Source organism: Pyxicephalus adspersus, chromosome 5, assembly GCF_032062135.1.
Source record: "Pyxicephalus adspersus chromosome 5, UCB_Pads_2.0, whole genome shotgun sequence".
Taxonomy (NCBI): Eukaryota; Metazoa; Chordata; class Amphibia; order Anura; family Pyxicephalidae; genus Pyxicephalus; species Pyxicephalus adspersus.
The window spans coordinates 127999036-128012240 of NC_092862.1; the positions used below are offsets into that span (position 1 = coordinate 127999036).

Below are 13205 nucleotides of genomic sequence, written 5' to 3' on the forward strand. Positions count from 1 at the left end.
GCCACTGGATCAGCATAACAGCCAGGAAACTAGCATTCACAGCAAGGAGATATTAGAAATCTTCCATTTACATACTTGTCCTGGACAGAGAAGCAACTGGTCTATTGTCATCTCAGTGGCAATATTGTTTTATACATACTGAAGAGTAGCCCTATTTTATTTTTTTTTATACCACATGCATTTTTCGCTTCTGGGTTATTACAGTTGCTCCATGTTCTTTTTTATCAGACTAGGGAGAATCTGTCTAAAAAGTCCCCATATACTGTACATAATATTATAAAAACACCCAAAGTTTTCTTGGCAGGCATTGACCATGAGATCTTTACACCTAGGCTTTAGGTGAACTAAAGAATGTAATAATGTTACTTTATTCCAAATATTGATTTGATTTAGTAATATCAACTAACGTTTTGCATACCATTTATTTTAGAAACATAACTATATTTTTATACATTTAGAGCATTTGCTTTAACATGGAAAGAATAACCAGAAAAAATCGTCCAACCTGTGACCCAAAAAACATCTTTTCATTCTTTTATAGTGTTTTTGCATAGCACTTGGGAGATAAGAATTGGAGCACTGTGCATGGCAGCTGCAAGGTGCACAGAGCAATTAGTACACTGCTCCCTTGTGATATAACCGAGTTTTGCTTTCTATCCTAGAATATGCGAACAGTCACTGTGTATACAATGGGTGGCACCTGGGAACATACAGATAAACCCAGACACACAACATTTGGACACTATAGTAAATTAATCAAAGCTTGCATGAAGTGCAAAAGTGCTCCAGAAAAGCACAAAATACAACTAGCTCTGGATTAAGCATTCTGACATATTTAACACTAATGAGACAAAGTCCCTTTAAGCTCATTAACAGATCTATCTAATCTATGGTTACTGTATACGAATAAGGAAACAAACCAGTTCTCTATATTAAAGGTTTCATTTTTTAAAAATAGTTCAGAAAGCAATATTGTGCAAATCACAGTGACCTACAGCTACCAGATTTTAGTTTAAGGGTATAGGATGAGTACAACCGGATTCCTGCACTTTGCACATTGTCCATGAGTGCGAACAAGCCTTTGGGTGTGTTAAAGAAACATTTTATGTATTAGGTCAATAAATCAATGCATATTCATTTCAGAAATGACATAAGCCACTAACCTGGATCCTCAGGACAGAGAACACTCCCCATATAAGTGGAAATCCATCGGTTTCTAAACATTTTTCCTCTGCCAGTGCGACAATGTCTTTATTTTAGACAGAACCAAAGCCTCAGGCCGCTTCCAAAGAGCTTTAGAGACAGCATTTCCCCAGCACTGCACTGAGCCTGTCAAGCTGGAGAGCCTGAGCACAGTGAGTGCATAGCAATGGGCTGGGAAGCTGGAGGAACCCAAGCCAGTAATCAGATTACAAACAGAAATTAGGCACTCAGATACAGATTGGGTCATAGGGACTGAGAGATGCTAAAAACTCCAGCTTCAGACAAATTAAAACACATGCTTCAGAAATGACACAGATAAAGAGAAAAAAAAAAAAGAAAAAAGAAAGAAAAAACTCGAACAGCAGGAAGTACAGGAGACGTGAAATAACTATCGGCAAGGAGTGTACTTTGCAATCCTCCTCCTAGCTATCAGATTATTACACTAGTGCTAAAGCCAGCCACAGACATTAAAGTCCACTTGAACTCCCAGTTTAATTTAGCTATACAAATTCCAGCTGCATCAAAACAAAAGCATGCAAAGTCTTACAGTTCATTTTCTTTAGAAAGCAGCCACAGCCCAAGTCGAAAAGCCCGTCTCCTGCCAGCATGCTGTAGAGAAAAACCGTCTCACCCTTGCGGAAGCAGTGGTTACTGAGCAAGGGCTGTGTTAGATCTCTGTAAAGTCAGGCTTATATCAATGCAATGAGCAAAGCCCATGGTTGCTTCTGATTGGTAAGGTCCAGTGCCAAGTCTGACTTTGCATTTCTAAAAAAGCAATGCATGGCAACATACAGCTGCATGTATTGCACAGGAATGAACTCGGCAAGGCCTATTACACTAACTGGATAAACGGGTCATTTTCTTGCATTAATAATATTTGGTTCGGTTTATAAAAAAGGGGGGGAGCAGAAAGGAAGTTCATGGTTTGGTTTACATACACTTTAATTACTTTTGATGTTAGCAACATACCTATGTAATAAAAATTATCAATGAGCTCCTACATAAAGGCCAGGTCTTGTCCTGGAGTGATACTCCAAATTAGCATGCATTTATGCTATCAGCAACCACCCAACAGTCTTGGGAAAGCGACATTTATTCAGACACGTCACAAAGAATGGGAGAGGAGCGTTTTGATTTTTATGTTGTGGGTCATGCTCCAAGGTTTGTGCATCGACCTCGTCCCAGTGGAATAACAGTGAGCAGCTAAAGGTATCTGACCAGATGATATCACCACATTTACAAACACCTGGCCTGGAAACAACTAATTAAATAACAAAATAATCCAAGTCCTTATTCTCCATTTGTATTCATTAATGCTTGCCAGGTGGATAAAGCCCTGGTGACTTAGAACACTTCCTCTTATAGCTGGCTGATTGCCTCTCTCATAACTCACAGTATTGCCTGTAGCGGACAGATGAAGCTTTGTGGCCTGGCAGCACAGCTTGTGCTCCATTTACTCCCATTCATACACAGGAATGAAACAATCTGGGAAACCCAGGCCTCATTTATGTCCAAAAAGCACCACTTAACAATATGTGTGTATGAAATGGGCATTTATACATTACATGATTTTACATTTATTTTCTTATGCGTTTGCAAATTTCCCCCCTCATTTTTTTTTTTATCATAAATTACAGTGTTCAACCCAGAAACTTTTTTAATCTGAGTGGGGGGTAAAAAAAAAAAAAAATCACAGGTGGGTGGCAACCTTTGTATTGTGACCCAAATCTTTAGTAACCACCCAGGAACAACCAGGTGGTTACTGAAAAGTGCCGGGTGGTGCGCCCATCCAAAAGGTATTGGGATAACACAGTTATCATACACCACAATTCTTCATGTTAGACCACCCTAATATGCGAAAATATTGTAATACTGAATACAGATCCAAACTAGAAAGACTTCAGTAAGCTAAGTCCACTACATTTTCCTACATCTATACAGCAACTTCTATGTCCAATTGCTGAACAATATGATTCGTATCTCTTCAAGTTCAAAACCAAATACATACTGTATAAGAGCAATTCATGAACTTTGTTCTTTTCTAAAAAGTTTTCTGCAAACATGTTTCTCTCTATTGCACAGCAAAAAGCTAACCCTGCATGTTACATACAAAAAAAATGATGAAAAGTGAATGACTGGGACTGTAAACTATATGACATGTGTTCACCAAGTTAGGAAGCATTCTTGGTACAGAACAGACATCCATCGAAAGATTTGTTCCCCCTTATTTGTAAATAACACAAGAGGGAATACATGTTTTCTCCTCTACTGCCTGAAAGATATTACTACCTAACAAACCAATCAAACTGGACAGCTATGAAAGCAGTTAAAAAAAAAGTAAACAAAAAACAGAAATAAGTTGCAAAATGGTCAGAAGCTTGTTAAAATACTTTTTAATGAGTAGTAATTATCTTTAATTGATTCCCCATTTTATAGGGCCATAGTTTGGATCTTTACCAGATCTGTGTGCCAAGTCACGCGACGGCTGGATTTTAATGAGGTGCGTAACCCAGGGCACCCGGGTACTCTGCCAAAATAGTCAGACAGGAGACGTTCCACAAGGGATTTATACTCATCTGCAATCATTAGCCCCAATGGAGATTTGATAGTAGGGTGCGTTCATATGTGGCAACTTTATAATTTTACAATAAGTTTTAAGACCATTGGAAACATTGTGATCACTGGCTGATATAGGTTTATATACAGGTGATATACAGTTTTGCAGTCATGACGATAAAGCAGTCATTTTTGGTACCCTATTTTTGAATGGTACAATCAAGGAAGGATCAGCTAATTCTACAGACTGGTTGCTTGCAAAACTATCCATGCAAGCAGTAAAGGTATTTAGAAATCTACTAATTCTGTACAGCAAGCACAGCAGCTGCTAAACTTCAGTGTCAACCTGTGAAAAATAAGTACACACAGCTCCATTTTTTACAGCAGTTAGAGGATGGTGGCACTGCCCCCCAGCCACAATTCCATTGATACCCCAGGGCCCTGAAATCTCTGGGCCCCATACACTAGGTACATTTTATGGGCTCGGCCTCCTCTATGTCTAAAAGTGTCAACATAGCCAAGACAATTTCTTTTCATTGGATCCTGGAACACAAGTATCCATTTTCCCTCCCCTGATAATGGCAGCCCTGTGCTACTCACCCCATGGTGCTCATCATTGAAATATGGATGATTTCAGCGATGAGTGGTAGCTGCTAGTGCAGGCATTCACAATATATCATTCACATGTTTTCTACAGTATCCTACATTCTGAAATACTATCTGCAACATCTGACAGTCAGTTGTGTATTCAACCCAGTGCCAGAACCAACATTTCTGCCTTTCAGGCACTAGTACAGAATGTACTGTGAATATAAAAGTAAAGTGGTACCCTAACAACTGCACAACTGTTCATGTGAGCAAACACCAACTGTTCCCTACTTTACCTTGGGTTGAAAAAAATTAGAGATATACTTCAAGTAAATAAAACAATCAGCTGTTACATATTTAGGGATCCTTTGAGGCTCATAACCTAAAATGTAAGTCTTACAATAAGAAATAAAAGTATTACACAACTTTTGCACAAGACATAACCTGCCCAAAAACATCAGAGCCTTCCTTCTCTGCCCATTTACAGAATGTTCCACTGGCATTCTCACTTTCCTCATTAGATGTTATTTATGTCATCCTAAAACACACTTTGGAAATGCTTGGCATGGGAGTGAGATCATCCCATTGCTCAGAATCCCCCTCCCAACCTTCCCTTCCCCATATATGAATAATGACCGTGTAACACATGGCATCTCAGCTTATCACATCAAAGAAATAGAACATAAAACACGGTGGAGCTCTTCTCATATAGAGGAACTAAAACTCTGTAATAAACTAAAAGTGTTTTCTTAAATACCATGAATGCACCATAACACATATTTAGCAATGTATGAAATAAAAAATGAACATGAAGGCGATAGGTATGTGAGAATAGTTTTCAATACATAGCAGAACATCAATTTTGTTATAATACTATATTAGATCACTTCTCCAGTGCATCTAAATAAGTGACAGATACTGTGGGGTATAAGGTCACGTTATCACCAGATGACAACTTTCCAAAATGATCAAATTACCATGTCACTGGAATTCCCTAAACATTCAGGTACATGAACACAACACAGTAATGGGTAAGTTACAGCAAATACCAAGAACAAAACAGGCAATTAAAAGCTCAAGTGCAGGGCCACCAAAAGAAAGGGGAGTCCTGCTAGACCTACGAAAAGTTCAATGTCAGATGAAGGCTCTTAGATTACTCCATAGGATAGTGCACAAAACGTTAATGCCTAAATAGGACCAGTTTGCACACTCTAAAAACAATACTTTAACCTAATCCCATTGCAGTGTCCTTATCTAAAGTTTATGGGGTCCCATCAAAGTCCATGGAAGCCTGCTTAAGTCCTGACAGCAGAGAGTATATTTTCCCCTGCAGACTGCAGCATGTAGGTATACATTAAAAGGAGGAGCACTGTTGAAAAAAAGAAAGTACACTTTTTGGGGCCTATTTATAATAACAAGTGAGGTTATTCACCCTAAAAACAGACTGACATTTTCAGTCCATCCAATTTAATAAAATTACAATAAATGTAATTATTACAATTATTGTAATTATTTTAATTACAATTTATATATATATATCTCACTAATGATCCCTATTGTGGCCTATGATGTCCACCATGCTTGCTACTTCTGCAGTTGAACAGTGTTTTGAAAAATGTAGAACTGTTATTTCATTTAAGTGAATGTAGAACCTGAATGCCACTGCACAGGTTTTACAGAACCTCTATTCCCCACTTTTAGAAGTCAGATTCTTCTGGTGTTACAAAAGTAAAGATTTCCAATTTCATAAAAAAGGCCTCTATATCTGTTCTGAAGCATGGTGTCCCTTAAACTCCAGGAAAAAGCCATCAGTAAAATCCTTAGCATTCGATATCAGAATAGCTCATCAAATCTGGCTTTAAAAGCTGCATGCACGGAGTGGCTCTGTTACCAAACTGAGATTGGGCACTGACCCCAGAAACAGAATGCCTATAAAATCTGCAGGTGCTATCACCCATGTGCACATGCCCCATCTTCTCATACCTGGAGAGTTATAAAGCCATAATAGCCATAGGTCCCCCTTTATTCAAGGACCGACTACTACTGGTAAACATTCCATTTCAGATTTTTTTTCCATTTAATGAGAATTTAGTTAATCGTGTTTTTTTGTATCTGGTTTAGTTTTTTTGGAATGAAATACAGAAAACCTGAGCCCTCAACAGCACATCCCATCTGATAGAGGATCCCCATAAGAATATAAACCACAGTGCTGCTCCCCGATGTCTTGGCTCAGCTGAATTCTTCCATTCACATATCAGGTCTGAGATCTTTATTAAAACCAGAAGATCTAAAGGTCGTCCAGAGCAAAACTGTTTATTTTATTTTATTCTGTTATCTACACACACACACAAGGTTTAGATTACAGAAATGTAGCAGGAAAAAAAAGTATTTGTGCTTATTTTGCTCCTTTTTCTTCCAACTGGAGTTGGACGTTTTCACAGTTGGCTGTTGCAACCTGTTCCGGAGTTATAAAAAAAGCAAGACCGATGGATGATGGCACAGAGTTTATATTTTAGGACTTTGTCACCTCTATGGAGGACTCTGTTCACTTTCTGTTAGGACAGAAAGTGAAAGGAAACGCCCCACTTGTGAACAAAAACCTTTATAAGGAAAAGAGGAAGGAGAGTAAAGGTAGGTGCAATCTTTCAAAGAGGTCATGGACAGAGGAGTACCAAGGATGTAACCATTGCTTTAAGTGTGTAGCCAAAGTTAGACTTTGTTTCAAAAGGTAAAGTTGTGGAGAGGAGATTTATGATATCAGAGAAAAAATAGGCAGTGAGTAAGAAGTGAGAGTAAATCTCCTCTTAGTCAGTTTTCACCCGAACAGATGTCGCCAGGGTCAAAATGGTCATCAATAAAAACCTGGGCCTGCGCCAGTGCTCCACGTGTCAGTTTCCATCAATATCCTGGACTAGTGGATAGAAGTGATCATTCAAAAGATATCAACAAAGTTTTAACTTATATGTGGACTTTTAGGAGCAATGGATTGTCCACAGACACAATCATTTTAAAACCACATGACAAAACAAATAAGAAGAATAAAATAGGAATATTTAACTTTACCAACAATAAAACTTTGGAATGGCCGACGCAAGGCATTAAGCACACAATTTAAAACAGACCCGTTGTTTGTAGACTTGAGACAACATAGATGACATTATTTCATGGACTGTCTAGATACATCTAAATGGATGGTAATGGTGGCAAGTAAAAAAAAAAAAAAAAAAAAAAAAAAAAAAAAAAAAAAAAACATTTCCTTAATGAAGCTGGAATGTAAAAGTTCTTGTATGGGTAGACTTTCCCAAGAGAAGTGACAGTGCACTTGATTTGGAATTGGTTTATGAATAAAACAGGGATTTAAAAGTAAAGATCTTTGCAACCTATATCTTATGCATCGATCTATGCTGATGTGTCCATTTGGAAATGCATCTTATAAAATATTTATAGAAAAAGTATTACCAATATTGAAAACTAAAAGAATATGCAGTGATAATAAATTCAGAAATTTTGCGGTCTATATATCTATACAAAAAATTCTTCTACAGATAAAATCGACGACGTTCAATTGCCTTGTACCATCTGCAAACCAAGTCCATCCAAGCCAATATTCCCCTATGTTGTAAGATTCAAAGTATGGTACATTAATGTTGCCAGTTCAGAAAAACAGTAGTCTTAAAAGTCAACAACCAAAACCTCATTCCCAATTTCCACATAGAAACCATTATATAAAAGCAGTGGTCAACTCAGAAATTTTGAGCCAGATGGGAAGAAATTGTAGCTGGGTAGCAGCCCCTGTATTGTGAGCCATCTCTTCAGTATCCATCCAAAAACAGGCGGGTAGTTACTGAAAAGTGCACCGTGGTGTACCCCGCTAAAAGAGGCTGGAGGAGACCACTGTAAAGACATATGTATAGCTCAAAATATTCATTTTGAAATGAGCTGGGAGGGTTTAGAACCCATGCCAGGATTTGTGTCTCTGCTATGTAGATTCTCCCACTCTAGTTGTCCTGGTGGCCATTGTGAGAACTGCAAACATGAAATACAGCTCACGAATTAGAGAATATGCAGGTATATATGACGCCTGTTGCCAAGAAAGTTCAGGAGTAACTTCAGCCGGCAGCTAAAATCACACGCACATCAGACATGTGACCAAAAGCCAATCCCAACACAGCTGTAGAAAAATCTGGATTGGTCAGAGAAGAAAAAATCTTGGGGGCAAAAAAAAGTTCTCAGCTGCAAGATGAAGTTCAACAGACTGTATGTGCCAGCGTTGTCTTTATCCATGCCTGTGTTTGCCCGCATGAAATTAGAGGATTGCTACAACCTCAGAACACTCCAAGCCAAATGCAGTGTGGTAACATTACAGAGGAGCAACCATTTATGGCTTGAAGAGAGGAGCACATGCTTCAGGCTAATCTACCATAAATAGCTCTGCAAACGGCGAGGATCAAATCAGCTGTTCTCCTCCTCGCAGCCAGTGGCCACCTTTTTCATTGTATGTACTATTTGACTGTTTCAGCTTTCCATTATACTTTTTTTTTTTTTTAAGCACGTTTCTTTATTTTTCATTTCTAGAAAGCTTACAGTCTGCCCCCTATAATTTAAAGCTAAACTTCAAGCTAATAATAATAATAATATTAAAAACACACACAGTAAAACCCTCTAATAATGTATTTGTCCTGGTATCAGTTAGTTCTAATTTATTTGTGCCATGGAACTTTGGAAGAAGGATGGGCAGAATGAAAAGCCAAGCAGAATACTGTGGATTTATACTACATTATAATAAAACATAAAATCAATAAAAATACTACATTCTACTGAAAATAAATATGCTAACAGAAGTAGAGAGCAGAGGAATGAGCTTGGCAGTTCATTTCTTACCTTTCTTTTCCAGTCACATGCTGGGGGGAAGGGGGTTTTATTCCCCTCTTCAACCTCCTATACAGGGATGTGGCAGAGCTATGCAAATCTCAGAACTGAAAAAACCAATACAAATATTTGGGAATGTAAAACAGCACTCCTATGTATTTAATTTGTGTATTATGTTCACTTGCTTCCTAAATATGTATCAATTTAATGACCGGGCAGGTGGTTATTGCAGAAAGACGAGTGATGTCCCTTCTGTTCCCTATAACTAGTCTTACCTACCTGATCACTGCCCAGCTGTCAAATTTCGCAGAGCTGCAAATGTGCAGCTTTGTTTTTGTTGCAAGGGAAAACCGGCAATTTTTTTTCCTTTGTGGATATTGCCACTAAATGAATTGTCATGCACCTGCACAGGAGTTATGCCAAACTGGCCTTGTCAATATTTTTTTTTATTATTTATCTCTATCTCTAAGTTATATTTATGTGGGTTTGATTGAATTGTCTTATCTTTTCTGAGATTATTAGCGCCATTTGATTATTATCAATACTGTGAAGTTGGCTGCTTCATACCTTGTGTGCATTTTATCATTTTTTCTTGTTTTCAGCCAATAAAGATGGCTGAAGATTGGAACGCAAAAGAAGGAAGAAGATGGTGGTGCCTGTGACAGAACAGGCACATGTGAGTATTTTACTGTGTTTAGTTTTGTTTTACTGTCCCTGCTTTGCATTGTACATTAGTGATTGCGCTTTGTATGCTCTCTTTTCTGCAGCATTATAATAAAGGTCAAAATGACAAATTCTCAAAAGTATATGTTGTCTTTATATGTTGTCTTTTCAGGAAAGTTATTAATTGTTTGAATACTTTTGAGTTTCTTAACATTAAAAAGATTCAAAGAATGTACTTCAAGATAGTTGGCAGCAGAGATCAGTGCCTCTGGAAAGGAATATATACAGGAAATAAAGTTTTGTTTCTAAGCCTATGTAAAAAGTACAAACAAATGTTACAAAAAAAAAAAAAGCCATGAAGTCTACCTGTGCCCAGACTATGTGCATGAAAGTATTTATTCCTAACAAGCCGCAAAAAAGTTTTAATACAAACCTAATCAGTTCTGGCTACATGTACTGTAAAGTAAATTGTCTGTAAAATTCTCAAAGATCTCAACAAAATTGGCTTGTTAGAGCTTGCAAACACCTACTGTGTGTTTGTATTAGGAGGGCGGGCTGCCAGGATTATGCTGCAATAGAAAATAAGGCCTTGTGCGTTCACATTGGTGGTGAGGTTGCAGTGCAGTTACTGCTTCCTTATGCCAAGGAACTACTGCATCTGGGAAGAAGCTACATGTAGCTTGTTCCTGGAGGCAACTACATAATGAATGGGGGCAGCAGTGGTGGTAGTAGTAATGCTGCAGTGCTGTCAGCTATCATTTTTGATTTCTTTCTCTTTCCACCCCACTCACCTATTCATTGCTTGGTTTAAAATGCCTAGGGATTCTGGGAGGAAAAAGATTCTACTTATTCCTTCCCTAAACTCTCTATGAAAGCAAAATTTTACAACCTTTTAACCTTCTAATATTAACACCTGCTGCTGTAAGCTGCTAAGAACCAAATAAATACAGTTAGGACTCTAAAGTCGGAAATTTCTGAAGATGAATTCCTTCACAGTACATGTAGCTAAAAAGGTCATGAACCGCTTAAATTCTTCTTATTCACTCGCTGAAAACTGGGGCCTCTGGGCATGAAAGGCCCTGGATTGAGAGGGCAATCATCAGCTCTGATCTTAGCCAAGAGAGAAAAAAATAGTATTAAACACTGTGCAAGCTATGGCATTATCAGAGAGCTAGCCCTCTGGGGTTGAAGCTCAAGGAAGACAAAGGAGGAGTGCAGGAAGGCCAAGTAAAATGGAGGTGGGGGGAGAGCATTAGAATAGTCATTCTAATGTTATAATGCTCATTTTCAGAAGAGGTCAGTAAGTCAATATACATATATTTTCCAAACAAAGGTTCCCATGAAATTACTGCAGTCCTTAATGCTAACCTTTTGCGAAAGGCAGTTTCTATACTAATGAAAAGATAGACAGCAGCAAAATGGAAAAACTGCAAGCAATGATAGGTCCTCTGCTATCCAGCATGCGGTGTTCCCCTTTCAGCAGTTGGCCTCTCTTTTTGTCTGTCACATTCCCCTCCTATCTCTGCCCTACTATCTGTCCTATTTTTGCATGATAACCTTTTCACAGTATAACAGCCCAGCCAAAAATAGGACAACAAAGTCCAGCAATGGCCAAGGAAGCAAAACATTATCTTACAAACCAGCAGGGGGGGGGGCAGTAATAAAGTTGACGCAAAGACATATATAATATAAAAAAAGCATAATATTAGAATTAGGAATCATCCTTCACAATAGAATTAGGTGTGTGGCATTTCTCTTTGATGTCATGCTACCAGTGTGGCTTTTGCCAGCCTTATTCAGCGCTCCGAGTGCCAGGAAGGCCCACAATACTGCACACATGACTCGCATTAAATCACAGCGTCAGAAAAAGTTTTTCCTTGACAATATGACAATACACATGCAGGATTTCCGTCACGTTGCCAGGAAAAAAAATGAAATGGCACAAGTGTGCTTTATTAAAACACAGCATATGACTGTTTCCACAAACACATTCTCCTATATAATACAGTTTAGTAAATGAAGCTTTGTGTCTGTCAGTATCTGATATGAGAAGTGTTGTTTGCCAGGCTGTCCAAGTTTTACCTGTTACAATAACAAAAGTGCTAGAATGGAACATGGAAGCAAAAAAGGATTTCAGACTACTTGTCTGATGTTTGTTCTGCTTAAAGCTCAATTTTGTATTCCTCTTTCTATACCCCTTTATGACATTCTAGTCTATTCCCTTTATCTTACATTGGGTATTAGGATACACTAATAAATGCAACCTCCGGGTGGCTTTCTAGGGTTTCTGGGTGAAGGTACCGCTACTCTAAAGCTGTAAATATGACTGTGCTGCTGGTCCCTAAAATCTGTTTTGCAAGGATTTGCAGACCCTTCTGTATACAGGGAGGACCCCACCACTGGGCAACAAATAGGAAGAGTCCATGTCACAAAGTTCGAGATGTGGACACCCAAAGAAAGGCAATACCTCCTATACAGACTGGGGAATAAGGAAGATACTGGACATGGCCATGGCCTAGGAGGTGTAAAAAGAGCATTTATTCTGCAGGTACAGAGAAAAATAGCTTAACTAAGTATTAAATACTTTGAACTTGTATGCCCTATTGGAAGATATTTGCTATTTTCCCATTCTACTCACACCAACTTTAGGATTTACTCTTACTTTTATTGTGAGCAATATTAGTGATAAGGTTTGGTGATCAGGAAAAAAAAATAATGAATCTAAGCAATCAGACTGTAAGAAGAACCTGCTCATTTTCCTACCCCCTCTCTTCCTAACCTATAACAAAAAACATAATAAAATTACACTATAAACTGCTCAAACCCACCCACTCTAATTATATACACAGCAAAATATGCTAAACATCCTGTAGTATGCAATAGCTAGAGCTAATTAGATCCCTTTCCTAAAATAACACCGCAGAGTAGAGAACAAGGCACAGGATATATCTGGGCTTTTGACACGGCTGACAGGTAATTTTAGACTCCAACAGATTGAAGAAAGCCCCATCGATTGTATATTTTCCAGAACAAAAAGTAACATATAAAATAAGTTAATGTCCCAGGCACAGAAGAGTACAGTGCTTTTACAGGGTATGTAAAATCAGTTGATGGCTGCCATGCTTGCTCGATTTCCAATGCAGAATAATTCTGTATTGGAGTGAGATAAACAAATATCTGCAATTTTAGAAAATTCCCTATTGTTGCTTGTAATGAAGTTGTAGAGCTATGACAAATGATATATAAGTTCTGTGTAATAATAACATCGTAATAGCACCAACATATTACACAGCTTACATATTACAAAGTCCATAGTCCTGTCACTA

The 13205-nt window shown here is 38.1% G+C and overlaps 1 protein-coding gene across 1 annotated transcript in view; it reads right to left on the minus strand.

Annotated features, from left to right (window-relative positions):
* SVIL (supervillin) overlaps positions 1-1330 on the minus strand; it is a gene marked incomplete in the record, with an annotated part of 88479 nt that extends 87149 nt beyond the window's left edge. The window contains 1 exon segment of the mRNA XM_072413402.1: positions 1164-1330. Coding sequence (XP_072269503.1) covers positions 1164-1224 — 61 coding nt within the window.
* Positions 1331-13205: the final 11875 nt, after the last annotated feature.